The sequence below is a fragment of the Entelurus aequoreus genome, linkage group LG01 (genome assembly GCF_033978785.1).
Source record: "Entelurus aequoreus isolate RoL-2023_Sb linkage group LG01, RoL_Eaeq_v1.1, whole genome shotgun sequence".
In the NCBI taxonomy this organism is placed as follows: Eukaryota; Metazoa; Chordata; class Actinopteri; order Syngnathiformes; family Syngnathidae; genus Entelurus; species Entelurus aequoreus.
In genome coordinates, this window is record NC_084731.1 from 40,556,864 (window position 1) to 40,577,148 (window position 20,285).

At 39.9% G+C, this 20,285-nt stretch overlaps 1 protein-coding gene across 4 annotated transcripts in view; it reads left to right on the top strand.

Moving 5' to 3' along the window:
* The window catches only part of chd6 (chromodomain helicase DNA binding protein 6), a 135,119-nt gene that overhangs the window by 78,465 nt on the left and 36,369 nt on the right, over positions 1-20,285 (top strand). For all 4 annotated transcript variants that reach the window (XM_062050739.1, XM_062050719.1, XM_062050725.1 and 1 more), the window contains 8 exons: positions 3,937-4,023; positions 4,291-4,428; positions 4,806-4,927; positions 6,477-6,720; positions 6,797-6,973; positions 8,736-8,879; positions 8,941-9,039; positions 14,519-14,675. In XM_062050739.1, coding sequence (XP_061906723.1) covers positions 3,937-4,023; positions 4,291-4,428; positions 4,806-4,927; positions 6,477-6,720; positions 6,797-6,973; positions 8,736-8,879; positions 8,941-9,039; positions 14,519-14,675 — 1,168 coding nt within the window. The remainder of the gene's footprint in view (positions 1-3,936; positions 4,024-4,290; positions 4,429-4,805; positions 4,928-6,476; positions 6,721-6,796; positions 6,974-8,735; positions 8,880-8,940; positions 9,040-14,518; positions 14,676-20,285) is intronic.

Sequence of the window (20,285 nt, forward strand, 5' to 3'; positions counted from 1 at the left end):
TAAAGCACCAATATGATTCAGTTTAAGAGACTGTTCAAACTACAAGTGTTCACAAAGAAGAACAATTAACATAAATATATTGAACCTTTAAAAAAAGAGAGACAATGATTATTTATGTATTTAATATTTGTTTACTTATAATATATTTATTTATTCACTGTTCTGTTACAAACAGAGAACAAAGAAATGGGATAAGACTGCTATGATATAAAAGGGGTTAGGATTAAATAAGATCAGCTTCTTCCTACTCCTTTTCGGACATGCTGTAATGAAACAACTAGAAATATGTGATGCATTACATTTTAATTGTATTGTATGCATGTCTGAAATAAACTGAACTGAACTGAATTATGTGGGGATACAGAGAACAACTTTTTTTTAATCTTAAAGTTATTACTTATTTGTATTGTTTTATCATAAACATTCTGCAGTAAACAAAGTATAATGGGTGTAGTGAATACTATAAGACTTTTATTTCAAGTTAACAATTACTAAACAACACTGATTTTTTTTTTTTAGGAAGAAAACGTTTTTTATCTACAAACTCAAAGATTTGAACATAAACTGTCTGTCTGCAAAGTTTTTTTAGTACAGTACATGTTATATCAGAGAAGTTGAACACAAACACACGCAAACGTACACAAACACACACACTTTCACAAACATACACAGGATCATGGTCAATAAAGGCAGATTGGTGCATACAGTATTATACCAAGCTTCGTTGCTTCCTAGACTTGGACTTAGACAAACTTTATTGATCCACAAGGGAAATTGTTCCACATAGTAGCTCAGTTACAAAGCTGGAAAGGATAATGCAGGTACAAAGTAGACTAAAAATGAACCACAGTAGCAATATAAAATACAACATATATGTAATATTTACATATTATATATACAGTATTAATATATACTGATATATTGTATATATATATATATATATATATATATATATATATATATATATATATATATATATATATATATATATATATATATATATATATATATATATAATATAATGTATTATATTATTATATTATATTATATTTTTATATAATATATACAATATATAACAAATATATATTCTCTACCGTTTACTACTGCGGTATCTTCTAACAGACATTAACGCCATGTTTGTTCGAGGTAAAAATACAAACAGCTGATCACTGGGATCCAACTCAAATTATTCGCGATCATTGATCACGATCATATAATTGCCCAGCTCTAATGAAAAGTCCATGCTTATTTAATATTAATATAAGATATCAGTTCGATACCAGCAACAAAAAGTATCAGATTATAACAGCTTGCAGCTAAAATGTCCGATACAAGCAGTCCTGCAGCGGGTTTTTTTCTGTGCAAAGCTGGACAGCCAGTTAATATCAAAATGTCCTCCAATAAGCACACATGATTGTTATTTTTATTTTAGTGAAGTCATTTACAAAAGGTAAACATGGCACGCTATTGGATACTAGGAGCGAGCAGCTACACAACAGCTAAGCGCACAGTAGCACACAAGCGAGACATATGTAATAAGTGTCCTTCATTGAACAATGTTGCAGTCTAAAACACCACATTTGTCAATATAAACAGGTATCAAATAATTATTGTTGCATATTACTTATACATACAAACCCCGTTTCCATATGATTTGGGAAATTGTGTTAGATGTAAATATAAACGGAATACAATGATTTGCAAATCATTTTCAACCCATATTCAGTTGAATATGCTACAAAGACAACATATTTGATGTTTAAACTGATAAACATTTTTTTTTTTGCAAATAATCATTAACATTAGAATTTGATGCCAGCAACATGTGACATAGAAGTTGGGAAAGGTGGCAATAAATACTGATAAAGTTAAGGAATGCTCATCAAACACTTATTTGGAACATCCCAAAGGTGAACAGGCAAATTGGGAACAGGTGGGTGCCATGATTGGGTATAAAAGTAGATTCCATGAAATGCTTAGTCATTCACAAACAAGGATGGGGCGAGGGTCACCACTTTGTCAACAAATGCGTGAGCAAATTGTTGAACAGTTTAAGAAAAACCTTTCTCCACCAGCTATTGCAAGGAATTTAGGGATTTCACCATCTACGGTCCGTAATATCATCAAAGGGTTTAGAGAATCTGGAGAAATCACTGCACGTAAGCAGCTAAGCCTGTGACCTTCGATCCCTCAGGCTGTACTGCATCAACAAGCGACATCAGTGTGTAAAGGATATCACCACATGGGCTCAGGAACACTTCAGAAACCCACTGTCAGTAACTACAGTTGGTCGCTACATCTGTAAGTGCAAGTTAAAACTCTCCTATGCAAGGCGAAAACCGTTTATCAACAACACCCAGAAACGCCGTCGGCTTCGCTGGGCCTTAGCTCATCTAAGATGGACTGATACAAATGGGGGTGTATTAGTGCCCAAGACATGGGTAACTTACACATCTGTGAAGGCGCCATTAATGCTGAAAGGTACATACAGGTTTTGGAGCAACATATGTTGCCATACAAGCAACGTTACCATTGACGCCCCTGCTTATTTCAGCAAGACAATGCCAACGTCAACGTGGCTTCATAGTAAAAGAGTGCGGGTACTAGACTGGCCTGCCTGTAGTCCAGACCTGTCTCCCATTGAAAATGTGTGGCACATTATGAAGCCTAAAATACCACAACGGAGACCCCCGGACTGTTGAACAACTTAAGCTGTACATCAAGCAAGAATGGGAAAGAATTCCACCTGAGAAGCTTAAAAAATGTGTCTCCTCAGTTCCCAAAAGTTTACTGAGTGTTGTTAAAAGGAAAGGCCATGTAACACCAACTACTTTGGCACGTGTTGCAGCCATGAAATTCTAAGTTAATTATTATTTGCAAAAAAAAAAAAAAGTTTATGAGTTTGAACATCAAATATCTTGTCTTTGTAGTGCATTCAATTGAATATGGGTTGAAAAGGATTTGCAAATCATTGTATTCCATTTATATTTACATACAACACAATTTCCCAACTCATATGGAAACGGGGTTTGTACAAAGTCTCCAAGGCAGAAGCGTAATAAAGTATTAAGTAACAAACGTTCAAGTTACTCCGTTTTGAGCTTAACTTAATTCATTATTTTGACCACTAGGTGTCGCCAAAAACAAATAACCACTCCACTTCAACTTAAAGACAACATAAGTCATTGTCATGAGCTAAGTGTTTTTCATGCATATCATTGTTCGCTGATTAATTTCATTTGAAACCTTTTCAAATATTCCACATTACAAAATAAAAAAAGTATGTATGTTGTGTGCTCATTGGGTCAATACCTGTATTGATCAATACTAAAGGATTCAACATCAGTATCTTATCAGAAGTGAAAAAGTTGCATCGTCACACTACAAATGATTTATATCATTATAAATTATTATATTTGATTAGATTAAAACTATAATTGCGACTGAACTAAGCTATACACTTAGAAGTATGTCTCATCCTAATTTAAAAAAAAAGATTTATAATGTTTTCTTTTTTTTTTGACAACCTCTAGGGCTTTGGAGTTTAAAGTTAAAGTACCAATAATTGTCACACACACACTAGGTGTGGGGAAATTTGTCCTCTGCATTTGACCCATCCTCTTGTTCCACCCCCTGGGAGGTGAGGGGAGCAGTGGGCAGCAGCGGTGCCACGCCCGGGAATCATTTTTGGCGATTTAACCCCCAATTCCAACCCTTGATGCTGAGTGTCAAGCAGGGAGGTAATGGGTCCCATTTTTATAGTCTTTGGTATGACTCGGCCGGGGTTTGAACTCACAACCTACTGATCTCAGGGCGGTCACTCTAACCACTAGGCCACTGAGTAGGTTTAAAAGCCTTACTCTGTTTCCTAGTGTTCACAAGTTGTTTCTTTCATACGGTATTTGCCATAATCAGTATCTAATTACCCTCTTCCAGCCTGATGAGGATTTATTCAATCCGGACTACATAGAGGTGGACAGGGTGCTGGAGGTGGCTGTTACCATGGACACAGAGACTGGAGAGGTTAGTCATACACACTTGTACGCATATATATGTGTGTATATCGATCTATCTATCTATCTATCTATCTATCTATCTATCTATCTATCTATCTATCTATCTATCTATCTATCTATCTATCTATCTATCTATCTATCTATCTATCTATCTATCTATCTATCTATCTATCTATCTATCTTTCTATCTATTTATCTATCTGTCTATCTGTCTATCTATCTATCTATCTATATTTGTATACATATAGCTGCATTTGTTTGCGTGTGGTGGCAGGAGGTGACCCACTACTTGGTGAAGTGGTGCAGCCTCTCGTACGAGGAGGCCACCTGGGAGCTACAGGAGGACTTGGACCCTGAGAAGATCAAAGAGTTTGAGGAGATCCAGAAAGTACCAGCAGACTTGCGACATGTGGTGAGAAGAAACACTGAAAAGATAGAACATTTTGATGTATTAGGAGGCCGCTTTGTCCCCTCGAAAAGACCAAGTTCACTACATTACTTTCTATATAGTACTTTAAGGATATATTTTATATAAAGCAGGTCCTTACATTGTTATTTTACAAAACAAACTAAATAGCTTTATCTTATTTACATAACAGCATGCAATTTCAGTCTTGTGGTCACTTGTCCAGCAACTTGGACAAGAAACTCTATTGTCGGGTACCTATAATTCTGACTAGACTCAACCCTTGCATTTTCAGGCACTTAGGATTTTTAAACTGTTTCTAGTTTTCATATTAAGACGTAAAAAAAAAAAAAGGAAGTGTGTAATGCGTGTGTGCGTTTTAGGAGCGTCCTCCCCCTGAGAAGTGGCTGAAGTTGGAGCGCTCCCGAGATTACCGCAATGGAAACCAGCTGAGAGAGTATCAGTTGGAGGGGATGAACTGGTTGCTGTTCAACTGGTACAACAGGTGAGGAAGCGATTGCTGTGGGGTAATATTTGCTAATATGAACACATTCAAACGTACGGGTAATTTTCTGATGGTGTAAGTGCGCTTAGACTGAGAGGTACGGCAAAATGGAGTGCACTGTCAGTACCCGGATGTTGCAGTCAAAATGGTGAGTGTGCACTTATAACCCTCATTAATCGCCATCTTCGCTACAAAGCGCAAAAGGAGGGACTACCAACAATTTAAAAAAATGACTCTGTATTCTCTGCCTGTTTTGAAGCAGTGGGTATACACAAGCCAGAAAAAGTCATAAAACATTTATTTTTAGTTGTTGTATAATTGAAAAGCGAGGAAAAAAGATGGATTGTTTGCAATTCACCCTTAAAAAGGAAAGAAGCAGAAGACTATTATTGTTTTTTCTGGTAACACTAAATTATTACGCACATTATTACAGCACTCCACTGTGAAAAATGTGGATTCAGAAACTAGGTATACAGTGTACAATAACACGTTTCAGTCACAGACAATACAAAGTGCTTTACACCAATTTAAAAGGAAAGAAAGAAAACACACACACACACACACACACTACCATTGATGATAACAAGACATGGATTGGCACTGAGGTTTGAGGAAAATGCCACCTTTAAGCGTTCACACTGGAGAATACCTAAAAAAGTGAATATAAAAAGTTATGTATAAAATAAAATATAAATATAAATCATTTAAAAAATTGTATAAATAGTTTTATAGTAGTAATAGTGGTGATAAATACAAATTAAGAACCTAAGAAGAGCTTAAAATGATCCATAAAAAGTAAAATGGGTTATATGGGTTATACTTGTATAGCGCTTTTCTACCTTCAAGGTGCTCAAAGCGCTTTGACACTATTACCACATTCACCCATTCACACACACATTCACACACTGATGGCGGGAGCTGCCATGCAAGGCCCTAACCACAACCCATCAGGAGCAAGGGTGAAGTGTCTTGCTCAAGGACACAACGTGACGAGGTTGGTAGAAAGTGGGGATTGAACCAGGAACCCTCAGGTTGCTGGCACGGCCACTCTCCCAACTGCGCCACGCCGTCTCCAAGAAAAAGTGCCTTTTAACCTTTTTTAAATCTCACAATCCTTTCAATCCTAAGGCTTTCCAGTAGGCTATTCCACATGTGGGGGCTGTAGTGGCTAAATGCCGCTTCACTGTGGGTCTTTGTTCTGGTATTTGGTCAATTCTGATTCGGTGCCGGACGACCTAAGGAGGGTTAATACGGTAAAAGCAGGTCAGATAAATAAGAAGGCGTGAGGCTAGGAAGACATTTAAAAACTAATAATAGAAACTTAAAATTGACCTTAAAATGCACAAATAGCGAAGGCAACAACTTTAAAGGTGGTGCAATGTGGTCCCACCCTCTGGTTCTCGTCAGCACGCATGCAGCTGAGTTTTGTTATAATTGACTTGTAAGTGTACACAGTATAATTATTGAAGTGCACTGACAGCCATATGCCATTTGAGACAGCCTTGGATTTTGTGGATCTGTTTCAAGATGTCTTTGTCTTCCCACGCAGGAAAAACTGCATCTTGGCGGATGAAATGGGTCTGGGGAAGACCATCCAGTCCATCACCTTCCTGTACGAGATTTTCAGCATGGGGATCCGCGGCCCCTTCCTCATCATTGCCCCCCTGTCCACCATCACCAACTGGGAGCGTGAGTTTCGCACATGGACGCACATGAACGTCATCGTGTACCACGGCTCGCAGATCAGCCGACAGATGATCCTGCAGTACGAAATGTTTTACAGAGACCCACATGTGAGCCTGACGTTATAAATACTGTATTTACGTGTGAGCATGTTTTACTTGTAATGATGTTACCGTCTGTTGCCAGGGTAACACCGTGCCAAGCGTCCTCAAGTTTCACGGGCTGATCACCACTTTCGAGATGGTCATGGCTGACTGTCCCGAACTGAAAAAGCTTCAGTGGCGCTGCGTGGTGATCGATGAGGCCCACCGACTGAAAAACAGGAACTGCAAGCTCCTGGAAGGACTCAAACTCATGAACCTGGTTAGTGTTTTTTTTTTCCAACCACACATTTCATTTGTCCTTCAGGGCTGATTTTATTCAGTTAGAACTAGAGATGTTCCAAACAGGGTTTTTATTCTGCCCATTCCAAGTGAGATCCATGATTGAGATCACCTGATACCAGTAGCGTTCACAAGTATTAACTCCACATTTTTCAACTTACTTATGGTAAATGCTATTGACCGTTTAACAATGTCAACACAATATTTAATCTAGTTCCTTATACTCCGTTATTACTTGCAATTGTTTGATCAAAAGTGGAGGAGTTCAAATACCTTGGAGTCTTGTTCACAGATGAGAGAAAAGTGGATCGTGAGATTGATAGACAGATCGGTGCGGCATCTGCAGTGTTTTGGACCCTGTATTGATCCATCAGGGTAAAGAAGGAGCTGAGCTTTAAGGCAAAGTTCTCAATTTACCTGTCAATCTATGTTCCTATCCTCACCTATAGTCGTGAACTTTGGGTTATTACTGAAAGGACAAGATCACGAGTACAAGCGGCCGAAATAAGTTTCCTCCGTCAGGTGGCGGGGTTCTCCCTTAAAGATAGGGTGAGAAGCTCTATAATTTGGGAGAAGCTCAGAGTGAAGCCCCTGCTCCTTCACATCGAGAGGAGCCAGATGAGGTGGTTCGAGTATCTGGTTAGGATGCCACCTGAACGCCTCCCTGGGGAGGTGTTTAGGGCACGTCCGACTGGAAGGAAGCCATGAGAAAAGACCCACGACACATTGGGGGGACTATGTCTCCCAGCTGGCCTGGGAACGCCTCGGGATCCCCTGAGAGGAGCTGGATGAAGTGGCTGAGGAGAGAGGAGGATGGTCTTCCCTGCTTAGGTTGCTGCCCCTGTGACCTGATGTCAGATTAGCAGAAAAAGATGGGTAGATGGATTTATGTTTGATTAAAATAAGTTAATGGTATACAAACTAACACAATTAAACAAGAGCAAACTCTACATACTACTCTTTTAAATATTTTGACTTTGGTCTTATTCCCTGGATTTGTAAACATTACCAAAAATGACCAAAAAAATTGTTTTAATAAAATAAAAACATCACCATAATCACTTTAGTATCGATCATATCCTGAGACTGCCCTTGGTATTGACACCATCAATTTATAGATCGATCTGTCCTCCTCTTACGTGTCGTGTACTGACTGTGACAATGCTGACGCACCAACAGTTATTGAAATATTATCCTCTCTATGTCTCTTATTAATCTACTTGTTAATTTCCTGTCAATAACTTCTTACTTTCAGCTGTAACGTGCTTCTCTCTACACTTCTTAAACTTTACTAAGCATGTATTTCTTGTTGTTTAAAGCTATCTTAGCTATTAGCATGCCTGCTCATTGCTTGCTCTCAGTGTGTGCCATGTTTAGCCTTGTCCTCCAGTGATAATACTTGATAATGATACTTACCATACTAAGAAATTCAGTTTATTTGCAAAAATAAAGGTCATAATTATTAGCTTAGGGGAGATGCTCCGTACTGTGTATGTTATGGAGACACATAATTAGCTGCAAGCCAATTGTCAGACTAAAGACACATAGTGTCAGCCAGAGGGGATCGACGTTTGTGATCAGCATTAAAGGCATCAGTCGGCAGTGGCGATCGTGTACTTTTCCACAAAAAATGTCCTGTATTGATTTATGGCCAATCAATTGGTACATCCTTAGTTAGAACACATATTCATATGTTCGTGATTCCACTTGATCTCCAACGTTCCTGTCCTTGTTTGTGGCAGGAGTACAAGGTTCTGCTTACAGGAACACCTCTGCAGAACTCAGTGGAGGAGTTGTTCAGTTTGTTGAACTTCCTGGAGCCGCTGCAGTTCCCGTCTGAGAGCTTGTTTCTGGAGGAGTTTGGAGACCTCAAAACGGATGAGCAGGTGAGTTGAACTCAACAGGCAGCTTTTCATGAAGCACACCACTAACATTTAGCCTCAACAGGTCAAGAAGCTTCAGGCCATCTTGAAGCCCATGATGTTGAGGAGACTGAAGGATGATGTGGAAAAGAACCTTGCTCCAAAGGAAGAGACTATCATTGAGGTACAGCACCGATTTATCAAGTGTTCTAGAGCAGAGGTCTTCAACAGGGGGTCCGTGACCCTTAAGACTCCGCAGAGGGACTGCAGGGGAGTCGTGAAATCTTTGGTTCATTAGATTTAAAAACATTTTTAAAAAATTATAGATCTATATATATATATACAGGACTGTCTCCGAAAATTTGAATATTGTGATAAAGTCCTTTATTTTCTGTAATGCAACTAAAAACATGAAAATGTCATACATTCTGGATTCATTACACATCAACTGAAATATTGCAAACCTTTTATTATTTTAATATTGCTGATTATGGCATATAGCTTAAGAAAACTCAAAAATCCTATCTCAAAAAATTAGAATATTTCCTCAGACCAAGTAAAAAGAAAATATTTATAACAGCAAAACAAAATCAAACATTTGAAAATGTCAATTCATGCACTCAGTACTTGGTTGGGAATCCTTTTGCACGGATTACTGCATCAATGCGGCGCGGCATGGAAGCAATCAGCCTGTGGCATTGCTGAGGTGTTATGGATGCTTCAATAGCGGCCTTTAGCTCATTTGCATTATTGGGTCTGGTGTCTTTCAGCTTCTTCTTCACAATACCCCACAAATTCTCTATGGGGTTCAGGTCAGGGGAGTTGGCAGGCCAATCGAGGACAGTAATGCCATGGTCAGTACACCAGTTACTGGTGGTTTTGGCACTGTGGGCAGGTGCCAGATCATGCTGGAAAATGAAATCATCATCTCCATAGAGCTTTTCAACAGATACAGCTACAATAGCCGTATTCCCATGGTCAAGCCACTCCTGAACTCAAGACAACGGAAGAAGCGTCTGACTTGGGTTATGGAAATGAAGCACTGGACAGTTGAAGAGTGGTCCAGAGTCCTGTTTTCAGACGAAAGCAAGTTTTGTATTTCATTTGGAAGTCAAGGCGCTAGAGTCTGGAGGATGGCTGGAGAGGAGCAAAATCCAAGTTGCTTGAAATCCAGTGTGAAGTTCCCACAGTCAGCAATGGTTTGGGGAGCCATGTCAGCTGCTGGTGTTGGTCCACTGTGTTTCATTAAGTCCAGAGTCAATGCAGCTGTGTACCAAGAGATTTTAGAGCACTATATGCTTCCATCTGTTGAAAAGCTCTATAGAGATGATGATTTCATTTTCCAGCATGATCTGGGCCCTGCCCACAGTGCCAAAACCACCAGTAACTTGACCATGGCATTACTGTCTTCGATTGGCCTGCCAACTCCCCTGACCTGAAGCCCATAGAGAATTTGTGGGGTATTGTGAAGAAGAAGCTGAAAGACACCAGACCCAATAATGCAAATGAGCTAAAGGCCGCTATTGAAGCATCCTGGGCATCCATAACACCTCAGCAATGCCACAGGCTGATTGCCTCCATGCCACGCCGCATTGATGCAGTAATCCGTGCAAAAGGATTCCCAACCAAGAACTGAGTGCAATAATTGACATTTTCAAATGTTTGATTTTGTTTTGCTGTTAAATCTTTTCTTATATAAATAAAGGACTTTATCACAATATTCAAATTTTCGGAGACAGTCCTGTATATTAGGGCTGGGCGATATGGCCTTTTTTAATATCTCAATATTTTTAGGCCATGTCACGATACACGATATATATCTCGATATTTTGCCTTAGCCTTGAATGAACACTTGATGCATATAATCACAGCAGTATGATGATTCTATGTTTCTACATTAAAACATTCTTGTTCATACTGCATTAATATATGCTAATTTTTTTAACTTTCATGCAGAGAGGGAAATCACAACTAAGTCAATTTACCAAAACTGTATATATTAAAATGTTATTAAGCAGTGGCACAAACATTCATGTCATTTCAAAACAGAAAGTGCAAGATTGTCAAAGTCATTTTAAAACAAGCTATAAGTGCACTTTTGTGAATGATGTCACCAAGATGACATATCAAAACAACACTAAATTAAAGTGTACTTTTTGTACAGAACGCCACTACAATAGTTAAAAACAAATAAAGTGCACTTTTGTGCATGATGTCACACAAGATATTTTAATAACTGTCAAATAAAAATGAGCTGCATAATAGGTTCCTGCGGACGTTATCTCCTTCTGTTGTTGACTTTTTTTTTTCATACGGTGTTGATCTGGAAATAGTTGCTTCGGCATTTTGTTGGTGTGGCACCGAACGGAAATGTTGACATGCAGAGTTTCAAGCACTCCTTATTCTCTAGCGCAGTGGTTCTCAAATGGGGGTACGCGTACCCCTGGGGGTACTTGAAGGTATGCCAAGGGGTACGTGAGATTTTTTTTAAATGTCTGTCAAAAAGAACTGGGAAAAGAAATGCAACAATGCAATATTCAGTGTTGACAGCTAGATTTTTTGTGGACATGTTCCATAAATATTGATGTTAAAGATTTCTTTTTTTGTGAAGAAATGTTTAGAATTAAGGTTCATGAATCCAGATGGATCTCTATTACAATCCCCAAAGAGGGCACTTTAAGTTGATTATTACTTCTGTGTGTAGAAATCTTTATTTATAATTGAATCACTTGTTTATTTTTCAACATATTTTTTGTTATTTTTTTAAATGTCTGTCAAAAAGAACTGGGAAAAGAAATGCAACAATGCAATATTCAGTGTTGACAGCTAGATTTTTTGTGGACATGTTCCATAAATATTGATGTTAAAGATTTCTTTTTTTGTGAAGAAATGTTTAGAATTAAGTTCATGAATCCAGATGGATCTCTATTACAATCCCCAAAGAGGGCACTTTAAGTTGATGATTACTTCTGTGTGTAGAAATCTTTATTTATAATTGAATCACTTGTTTATTTTTCTTTTTTTCCCCAAATAGTTCAAGAAAGACCACAACAAATGAGCAATATTTTGCACTGTTATATAATTTAATAAATCAGAAACTGATGACATAGTGCTGTATTTTACTTTATCTCTTTTTTTCAACCAAAAATGCTTTGCTCTGATTAGGGGGTACTTGAATTAAAAAAATGTTCATAGGGGGTACATCACTGAAAAAAGGTTGAGAACCACTGCTCTAGCGGGTGACTTTTCAAATAATGCTACATTAGCAGTGCTGCTACTTTTTGTAGCAACGCTTTTGCCGCATAAATGTTGAACATATTCCCGCTTGAAGCCAAACCACCGCCGGACGATGGATCCCATGCTGTTTTTCTTGGGAATGAATTCTTCCTCCATTTGTTACCAGGTTTGCACCTTCTCTCTCGTATTACCGCACGCACCTCACCGTTAGCATCACAGCTAGCGTTACCATGTCGCTACCTCTGCTCCGCGGGAGCGTGTGACGTTGCACACGTGACATGTGTAAGAAGGTGCGCTTGGTTTACCTCTCTGTGAGAAGGAGAAACAAGAAAGAGTGGGAAACGCATGCAGTGTAATGCCCGCAGCTAAATGCAACTGCGTGAGAATGTATACTCGAATATCACGATATAGTCATTTTCTATATCGCACAGAGACAAACCCGCGATATATTGAGTATATCGATATATCGCCCAGCCCTAATTAATATATATATATATATATATATATATATATATATATATATATATATATATATATATATATATATATATATATTCCATCTGCAATTTTTCCACAAATTTTAAATGTCTTAAATACACATTAAAGGCCTACTGAAATGAAATTTTCTTATTTAAACGGGGATAGCAGGTCCATTCTATGTGTCATACTTGATCATTTCGTGATATTGCCATATTTTTGCTGAAAGAATTTAGTAGAGAACATCGACGATAAAGTTCGCAACTTTTGGTCACTGATAAAAAAAGCCTTGCCTGTACCGGAAGTAGCGTGACGTCACAGGTTGTGGAGCACCTCACATCTGCACATTGTTTACAATCATTCCCACCAGCAACGAGAGCGTTTTTGATCGAGAAAGCGACGATTACCCCATAATTTGAGCGAGGATGAAAGATTCGTTGATGAGGAAAGTGAGAGTGAAGGATTAGAGTACAGTGCAGGACGCCAGGATGTCTCTTTTTTCGCTCTGACCGTAACTTAGGTACAAGGGCTCATTGGATTCCACACTTTCTCCTTTTTCTGTTGTGGATCACAGATTTGTATTTTAAACCACCTCGGATACTATATCCTCTTGAAAATGAGAGTTGAGAACGCGAAATGAACATTCACAGTGACTTTTATCTCCACGACAATACATCGGCGAAACACTTTAGCTACGGAGCTAACGTGATAGCATCGTGCTTAACTGCAGATAGAAACAGAAGAAATAAGCCCCTGACTGGAAGGATAGACCGAAGATCAACAATACTACTATTACTTCTACTATCAGGAGACACCGAACTAAACCCTGGACCTGTAACCACACTGTTAATGCTGTCCCGCCTGGCGAAGCCTAGCTATGCTGTTGCTAACGACGCCATTGAAGCTAACTTAGCTACGGGACCTCGACAGAGCTATGCTAAAGACATTAGCTCTCCACCTACGCCAGCCCTCATCTGCTCATCACCACCCGTGCTCACCTGCGTTCCAGCGATCGACGGCGCGACAGAGGACTTCATCATCGGTGCGGTCGGCGGCTAGCGTCGGATAGCGCGTCTGCTATCCAACTCAAAGTCCTCCTGGTTGTGTTGCTGTAGCCAGCCTCTAATACACTGATCCCACCTACAGCTTTCTTCTTTGCTGTCTTCATTGTTCATTAAACAAATTGCAAAAGATTCACCAACACAGATGTCCAGAATACTGTGGAATTTTGCGATGAAAACAGACGCTGTTTGTATTGGGACACAATGGTGTCCCAATACTTCCGCACAATCCGTGACGTCACGCGCAAACGTCATCATACTGAGACGTTTTCAGCCGGATATTTCCCGGGAAATTTAAAATTGCACTTTATAAGTTAACTCGGCCGTATTGGCATGTGTTGCAATGTTAAGATTTCATCATTGATATATAAACTATCAGACTGCGTGGTCGGTAGTAGTGGGTTTCAGTAGGCCTTTAACATTGGTTTATAAATGGCAGTGACATGGCCACCCCTACTCACTGTACCTGACAGGTTTGAAATAAAAACATGAATAAATAACTTTACTGTATTTTTATAATCATTTTTGCATTTAAGTTAGCCAGGTATTATCGACCCTAACCTGTATTCTTTGAACATCTTAATATTCCAAAATTATAAGGTAGATTTAAGATCATTTTAATTTAAAACACAATGTTATATGAGATATATAAGTAGGGGGTCCTCGCTCTATCTCTTCATCAGTTTGGGAGTCCTTGGCCTGGAAAACATCTTGAGTGCTTTTTTTCTATGCACATGTCTTTAGACCTCAGCAAGTGCAAGAAGTTCTGTCTTGATCACTTTTGGGACCTGTTCTCTTACATTTATATTTAACATTGGTAACATGTATTTGGTTTGAATCCTCAAATGACTACCGCTGAAGATTCTCTATGTCATTGTGCACCTGCAGGTAGAGCTGACCAACATTCAGAAGAAATACTATCGCGCCATCTTAGAGAAGAACTTCTCCTTCCTGTCCAAAGGAGCAAACCAGCACAACATGCCAAACCTCATTAACACCATGATGGAGCTCCGCAAATGCTGCAACCACCCATATCTCATAACTGGTGAGTTTTGGGGGCAGCTACTGGATAGCAAACCTAAAGGAGGGAAATTGACCTTTATTAGCTTCACTTAGTTCATCAAAGTGTTTGATGGGCTTTTCTTCCCCACCGAACTCATCCAAACATGTTTGGGACCTGGGAACAGAAAAGGGCCTTCCTGGAACTGTTCTTCAAAATCATGATCCCTGATTGAATACGTATTTAACTAGAAAAGCACTCAGAGAGCTTAGACTTCCGGCAAGCCCTACCTGCCAATAATAAACAAGTCCTGAATCTTGATGGTCTGTAACGCTTACGGCGCATGTTGGCGATGGTTGTTGGGATTTAAAAAATGCAGAAGATTGCAAGAGGCAACTTGCAGGTAAAAAGCTATTTATTCTATGCAACACTAAACAAAACTGAGTGCTGCTGGAAATAGCACCGAAGCATAGGGGAAACAAAACTGAACTACCGTATTTTTCGGACTATAAGTCGCAGTTTTTTTCATAGTTGGGGTGCGACTTATACTCAGGAGCGACTTATGTGTGAAATTATTAACACATTACCGTAAAATATCAAATGATATTATTTAGCTCATTCACGTAAGAGACTAGACGTATAAGATTTAATGGGATATAGCGATTAGGAGAGACAGATTGTTTGGTAAACATATAGCATGTTCTATACCAGGGGTCGGCAACCTTTACCACTCAAAGAGCCATATTGACCAGTTTCACAAATTAAAGAAAACAATGGGAGCCACAAAACTCTTTTGAAATTTAAAATGAAATAACACTGCATACAAAGTTTTTTTTTGCTTTGTGCTATGTATAAACCAGAGGTTTCAAACACGCGGCCCGCATCTTAATATGTAAATTTAATGTTAGTACGGCCCGCAAGTTTTATATGAATGGCGCTTGACAGCGTCATACTTGCCAACCCTCCCGATTTTACCGGGAGACCCCCGACATTCGCGGCAGCACGGTGGCAGAGGGGTTAGTGCATCTGCCTCACAATACGAAGGTCCTGAGTAGTCGTGAGTTCAATCCCGGCCTCGGGATCTTTCTGTGTGGAGTTTGCATGTTCTCCCCGTGACTGCGTGGGTTCCCTCCGGGTACTCCGGCTTCCTCCCACCTCCAAAGACATGCACCTGGGGATAGGTTGATTGGCAACACTAAATTGGCCCTAGTGTGTGAATGTGAGTGTGAATGTTGTCTGTCTATCTGTGTTGGCCCTGCGATGAGGTGGCGACTTGTCCAGGGTGTACCCCGCCTTCCGCCCGATTGCAGCTGAGATAGGCTCCAGCGCCCCCCGCGACCCCGAAGGGAATAAGCGGTAGAAAATGGATGGATGGATGGACCCCCGACATTCAATTCCACTTTTCTCTCGAATGTCTGCTGATTTTCACCCATTTGGTTTTGGTGGTAGCGGGGCTGTATAATGTAGCCCGGAAGAGTTAGGGATGCATGGGATTCTGGGTATTTGTTCTGTTGTATATATGTTGTGTTACTGTGTGCATGTTCTCCCGAAATGTGTTTGTCATTCTTGTTTGGTGTGGGTTCACAGTGTGGCGCATATTAGTAAGAGTGTTAAAGTTGTTTATATCACCACCGTCAGTGTAACCTGTATGGCTGTGGACCAAGTATGTTTTGCTGTCACTTACGTGTGCAGACAGAAGCTGCATACAACATGTACCTGGACTGGCATACTGTTACTGCTGGTTGTAGAGGGCGCTAAATGCTGTGTCATCACAATATGCCTTTCTTATTGTAGATAGGGTGAAAATCGGGGAATAATTGCCCCGGAAGATTACAGGGAGAGGCACTGAAATCCGGAAGTCTCCCGGGTAAATCGTGAGGGTCGTAAAGTATGTAGCTGAGCCGCATCAGAGTGGTCAAAGAGCCGCATGCAGCTCTGGAGCCGCGGGTTGCCGACCCCTGTTCTATACCATGGGTGTCAAACTCTGGCCCGCGGGCCAAAATTGGCGATATCAAATTAACACTAGAGCTGGCCCGCCGATTATATACAGCGGCGGTGCCGCGGTAACACCGCATTCACCGCTAATTCTCATACTTGCCAACCCTCCCGGAAGACTCTCAAATTTCAGTGCCCATCCCGAATATCGTCACGTCTGCTTTTCACCCAGTCCAACGAGTGCTGGCCCAGTCACATAATATGTGCAGCTTCTGCACGCACACACAAATGAATGCAATGCATACTTGATCAACGGCGATACAGGTTACACTGAGGGTGTCTGTATAAACAACTTAAACACTGTTAGAAATATACGCCACACTGTGAACCCATACCAAACAAGAATGACAAACACATTTCGGGAGAACATCCGCACCGTAACACAACATAAACACAACAGAACAAATAACCAGAACACCTTGCAGCCCTAACTCTTCCGGGCTGCAATATACACCCCCGCTACCATCAAACCCCGCCCCCCGCTCCCAACCCCGCCCACCTCAACCGACGCACTGAGGGAGGGGGGGCGGGGTTTGGTGGTAGCGGGGGTGCATATTGCAGCCCGGAAGAGTTAGGGCTGCATGGGATTCTGGGTATTTGTTCTGTTGTGTTTATGTTGTGTTACGGTGCGGATGTTCTCCCGAAATGTGTTTGTCATTCTTGTTTGGTGTGGATTCACAGTGTGGCGCATATTTCTAACAGTGTTAAAGTTGTTTATACGGCCACCCTCAGTGTAACCTGTATCGCTGTTGATCAAGTATCCGTTGCATTCACGTGTGTGGGCGTACAGAAGCCGCACATATCTTGTGACTGGGCCGGCACGTTGTTAGAAAGGATGAAAAGTGGACGTGACGACAGCTCGTAGAGGACGTTAAATGCAGTGCCTTTAAGGCACGCCCCCAAGACTGTGGTCCGGGTGGACTACGAGGTATAATGACTGAAGAACACCTTCGTTCGATAATGAAGGTTGCCTCAGCTCAAAGCCTGGGCCCCGGCATTAATGAACTAGCATCTAAGAAAAGATGCCAGGTATCTGGCTTGGGCACATCAGATTAGATCAGTGTGTTGCAAACTGAGCAGTTTAAAGTCCTGAATGGTTGGTTTATTCATTGTTATTTTATTTTCAAATTTATTAGCCTGTGGAAAAAGTTAATTTTGATATTTACCTCAGAAGGCTGCAAATAGAAAAGAGGCATTACATTTTTATTTAAATTGTATTTGATATGCCATTGATATTTGTTTATTATTATTATTTAAAACTTGATTTTGCATGTCACTATAAAGTTATATAAGCCTTGCTTGTTCAAAATTCAATGCAAAACTTGTTTGGGTCCCTATTAAAAGGTTAATTTGTTCAACCTTGGCCCGCGGCTTTGTTCAGTTTTAAATTTTGGCCCACTCTGTATTTGAGTTTGACACCCCTGTTCTATATGTTATAGTTATTTGAATGACTCTTACCATAATATGTTACGTTAACATACCAGGCACGTTCTCAGTTGGTTATATAACGTACACTTATTCAGCCTGTTGTTCACTATTCTTTATTTATTTTAAATTGCCTTTCAAATGTCTATTCTTGGTGTTGGGTTTTATCAAATAAATTTCCCCCAAAAATGCGACTTATATTCCAGTGCGACTTATATATGTTTTTTTCCTTCTTTATTATGCATTTTCGGCCGGTGCGACTTATACTCCGGAGCGCCTTATACTCTGAAAAATACGGTAGCTACAAAAATAAACAATGCTAGATGACAGCAAAGACTTATGAAAAACCGTGGCGCGCAAAATGGCGTTCACAATGGGTAGTCCAGAATGTATAGATGAGTCCAATACATGATAAGCATGACACGACAATGTTCTACACAGGAAAACACCAACAAACTCAAAATAAGTCAAGGCCTGCTGTGACAGGCCGTGCGTGACATGGTCATCTGGATCAGCCCCAAAATGTAATCACTTGTTCCTTATCCCATTTCTGATTTTTCACAAAATTTTCATCAAATAACTATTATAATATATACAGTATAATAACCCATAACTTTGTGAGCTATTTATAGTGTAATTCAACTAAAGGAGTGAAGCCCTTTGTCATTCATCTCCTTTTGGCTCTATGGGGTGGGGTGGAGGTGGGGCCGCAAACGTACACACGCACAGATGTTGAAGCTCGTAATGAAAACGTAAGGTAACGTGATAGAAATTATCCAAATCAGCCCCAAAATGTAATAATTTGTTCTTTATTCAATTTTGGACCTTTCCTGAAAGTTACATACAAGTCTGCCTGTAACTTGTTGAGCTATCAATAGCAGAATGAAATAAATGGCAAGCATACACACACAAACAGAAGCGTAAACGTAAGGTAACAAAGTACAAATGATCCCAATCAGGCTCAATATCGAATTGGCCGGCGGTGCCACGGCTTGTCCCATGCTGTGTAGATTATTAATAATTATTTTTACAATTTCTGTGATCATATCAGCCCGAATAAAAATGGATGTGTCTTGGCGCTACCGACTTATAATTAGGACTATTTATTTAGATTCAGAGAGTCAATGTTAGGCTTGTTTTATACACGGGACAGGTTCAAGCAAGCGTTCCCTCCTCTTTTTTTAATGTATCCCAACTCACCTGAATACTTGCTGCTATGTCAGGAAGTGCCTTCGACCAACCCAGTTGCGCAACACAGACTTGGTGACGTCATCCACACTCCACGTTGGCCTTTTGAACGCTCTTTTAATTGGGAATAAATCCTTTTCATTTAACGATCTTTTCTCAACTGAGAAACTGGATATCATGTGTCTTTCTGAGACATGGGAGAGAGAGGAAGAGTTTATTCATTTAAATTAACTCTGCCCAGCTGGCTGCTCTGCTGCCGGGATGCCCCACCCCTGCCACTGTGGTGGTGGTCTGGCTTTTGCGCACACATGCAGATTGATCTAGTACCAAGAATCTTCTTCTTTTGAATCGCAAATGGTCAAGGTGGGGTTTTCATCCCCCATTTATTGTGTGTTGATCTACAGTCCTCCTGGCCGCGCTGCTGTCTTTTTAAAGGATTTTAGTGACTTCTTGTCTTCAAGAAGTTTTATTTAGGTTTTAATCCTTGGGGATTTTAACGTTCATGTTGATGATGGCTCATCTTGCTCCGCAATGGAACTTTAACGATGACTGAAGCTTTTAATTTTGAACAGCATGTTTCTGAGCCCACTCACCAAAAAGGCCATATTTTAGGCCATATTTTAGACATTTTAGCCCAAGCCCTAAAAAGTAAGGTCTCAGAGGTGTGTTATCACTGCTAATACTGCAGACACAAAAAAACCCGGCAATTCCAAACCATAAATTTAATATAATTCAAATTGAAAGGGTAGATACATTCTGTGATCGATTAAATGAGATTTTATCAAAAACTATTCAGAAATTCACCTGTACTCTAAAAAACTATCGAAAAACAACACAGTTTGCCCTGGATAAACAATGCCATTATTGCCAAGCAAGACTTGGCACTGAAAATATCCTTAAAACTAAGTTACTAACAGATATACTATTTTTAAAGGATTAAGAAATAAAGTGGATAGTAGAGGTGGGGGAAATAATTGATTTTTAGATGCATCGCAATTCTGACATCGATTAGTAAACCGATAATCTATTTATTTATTGTAAATAAAG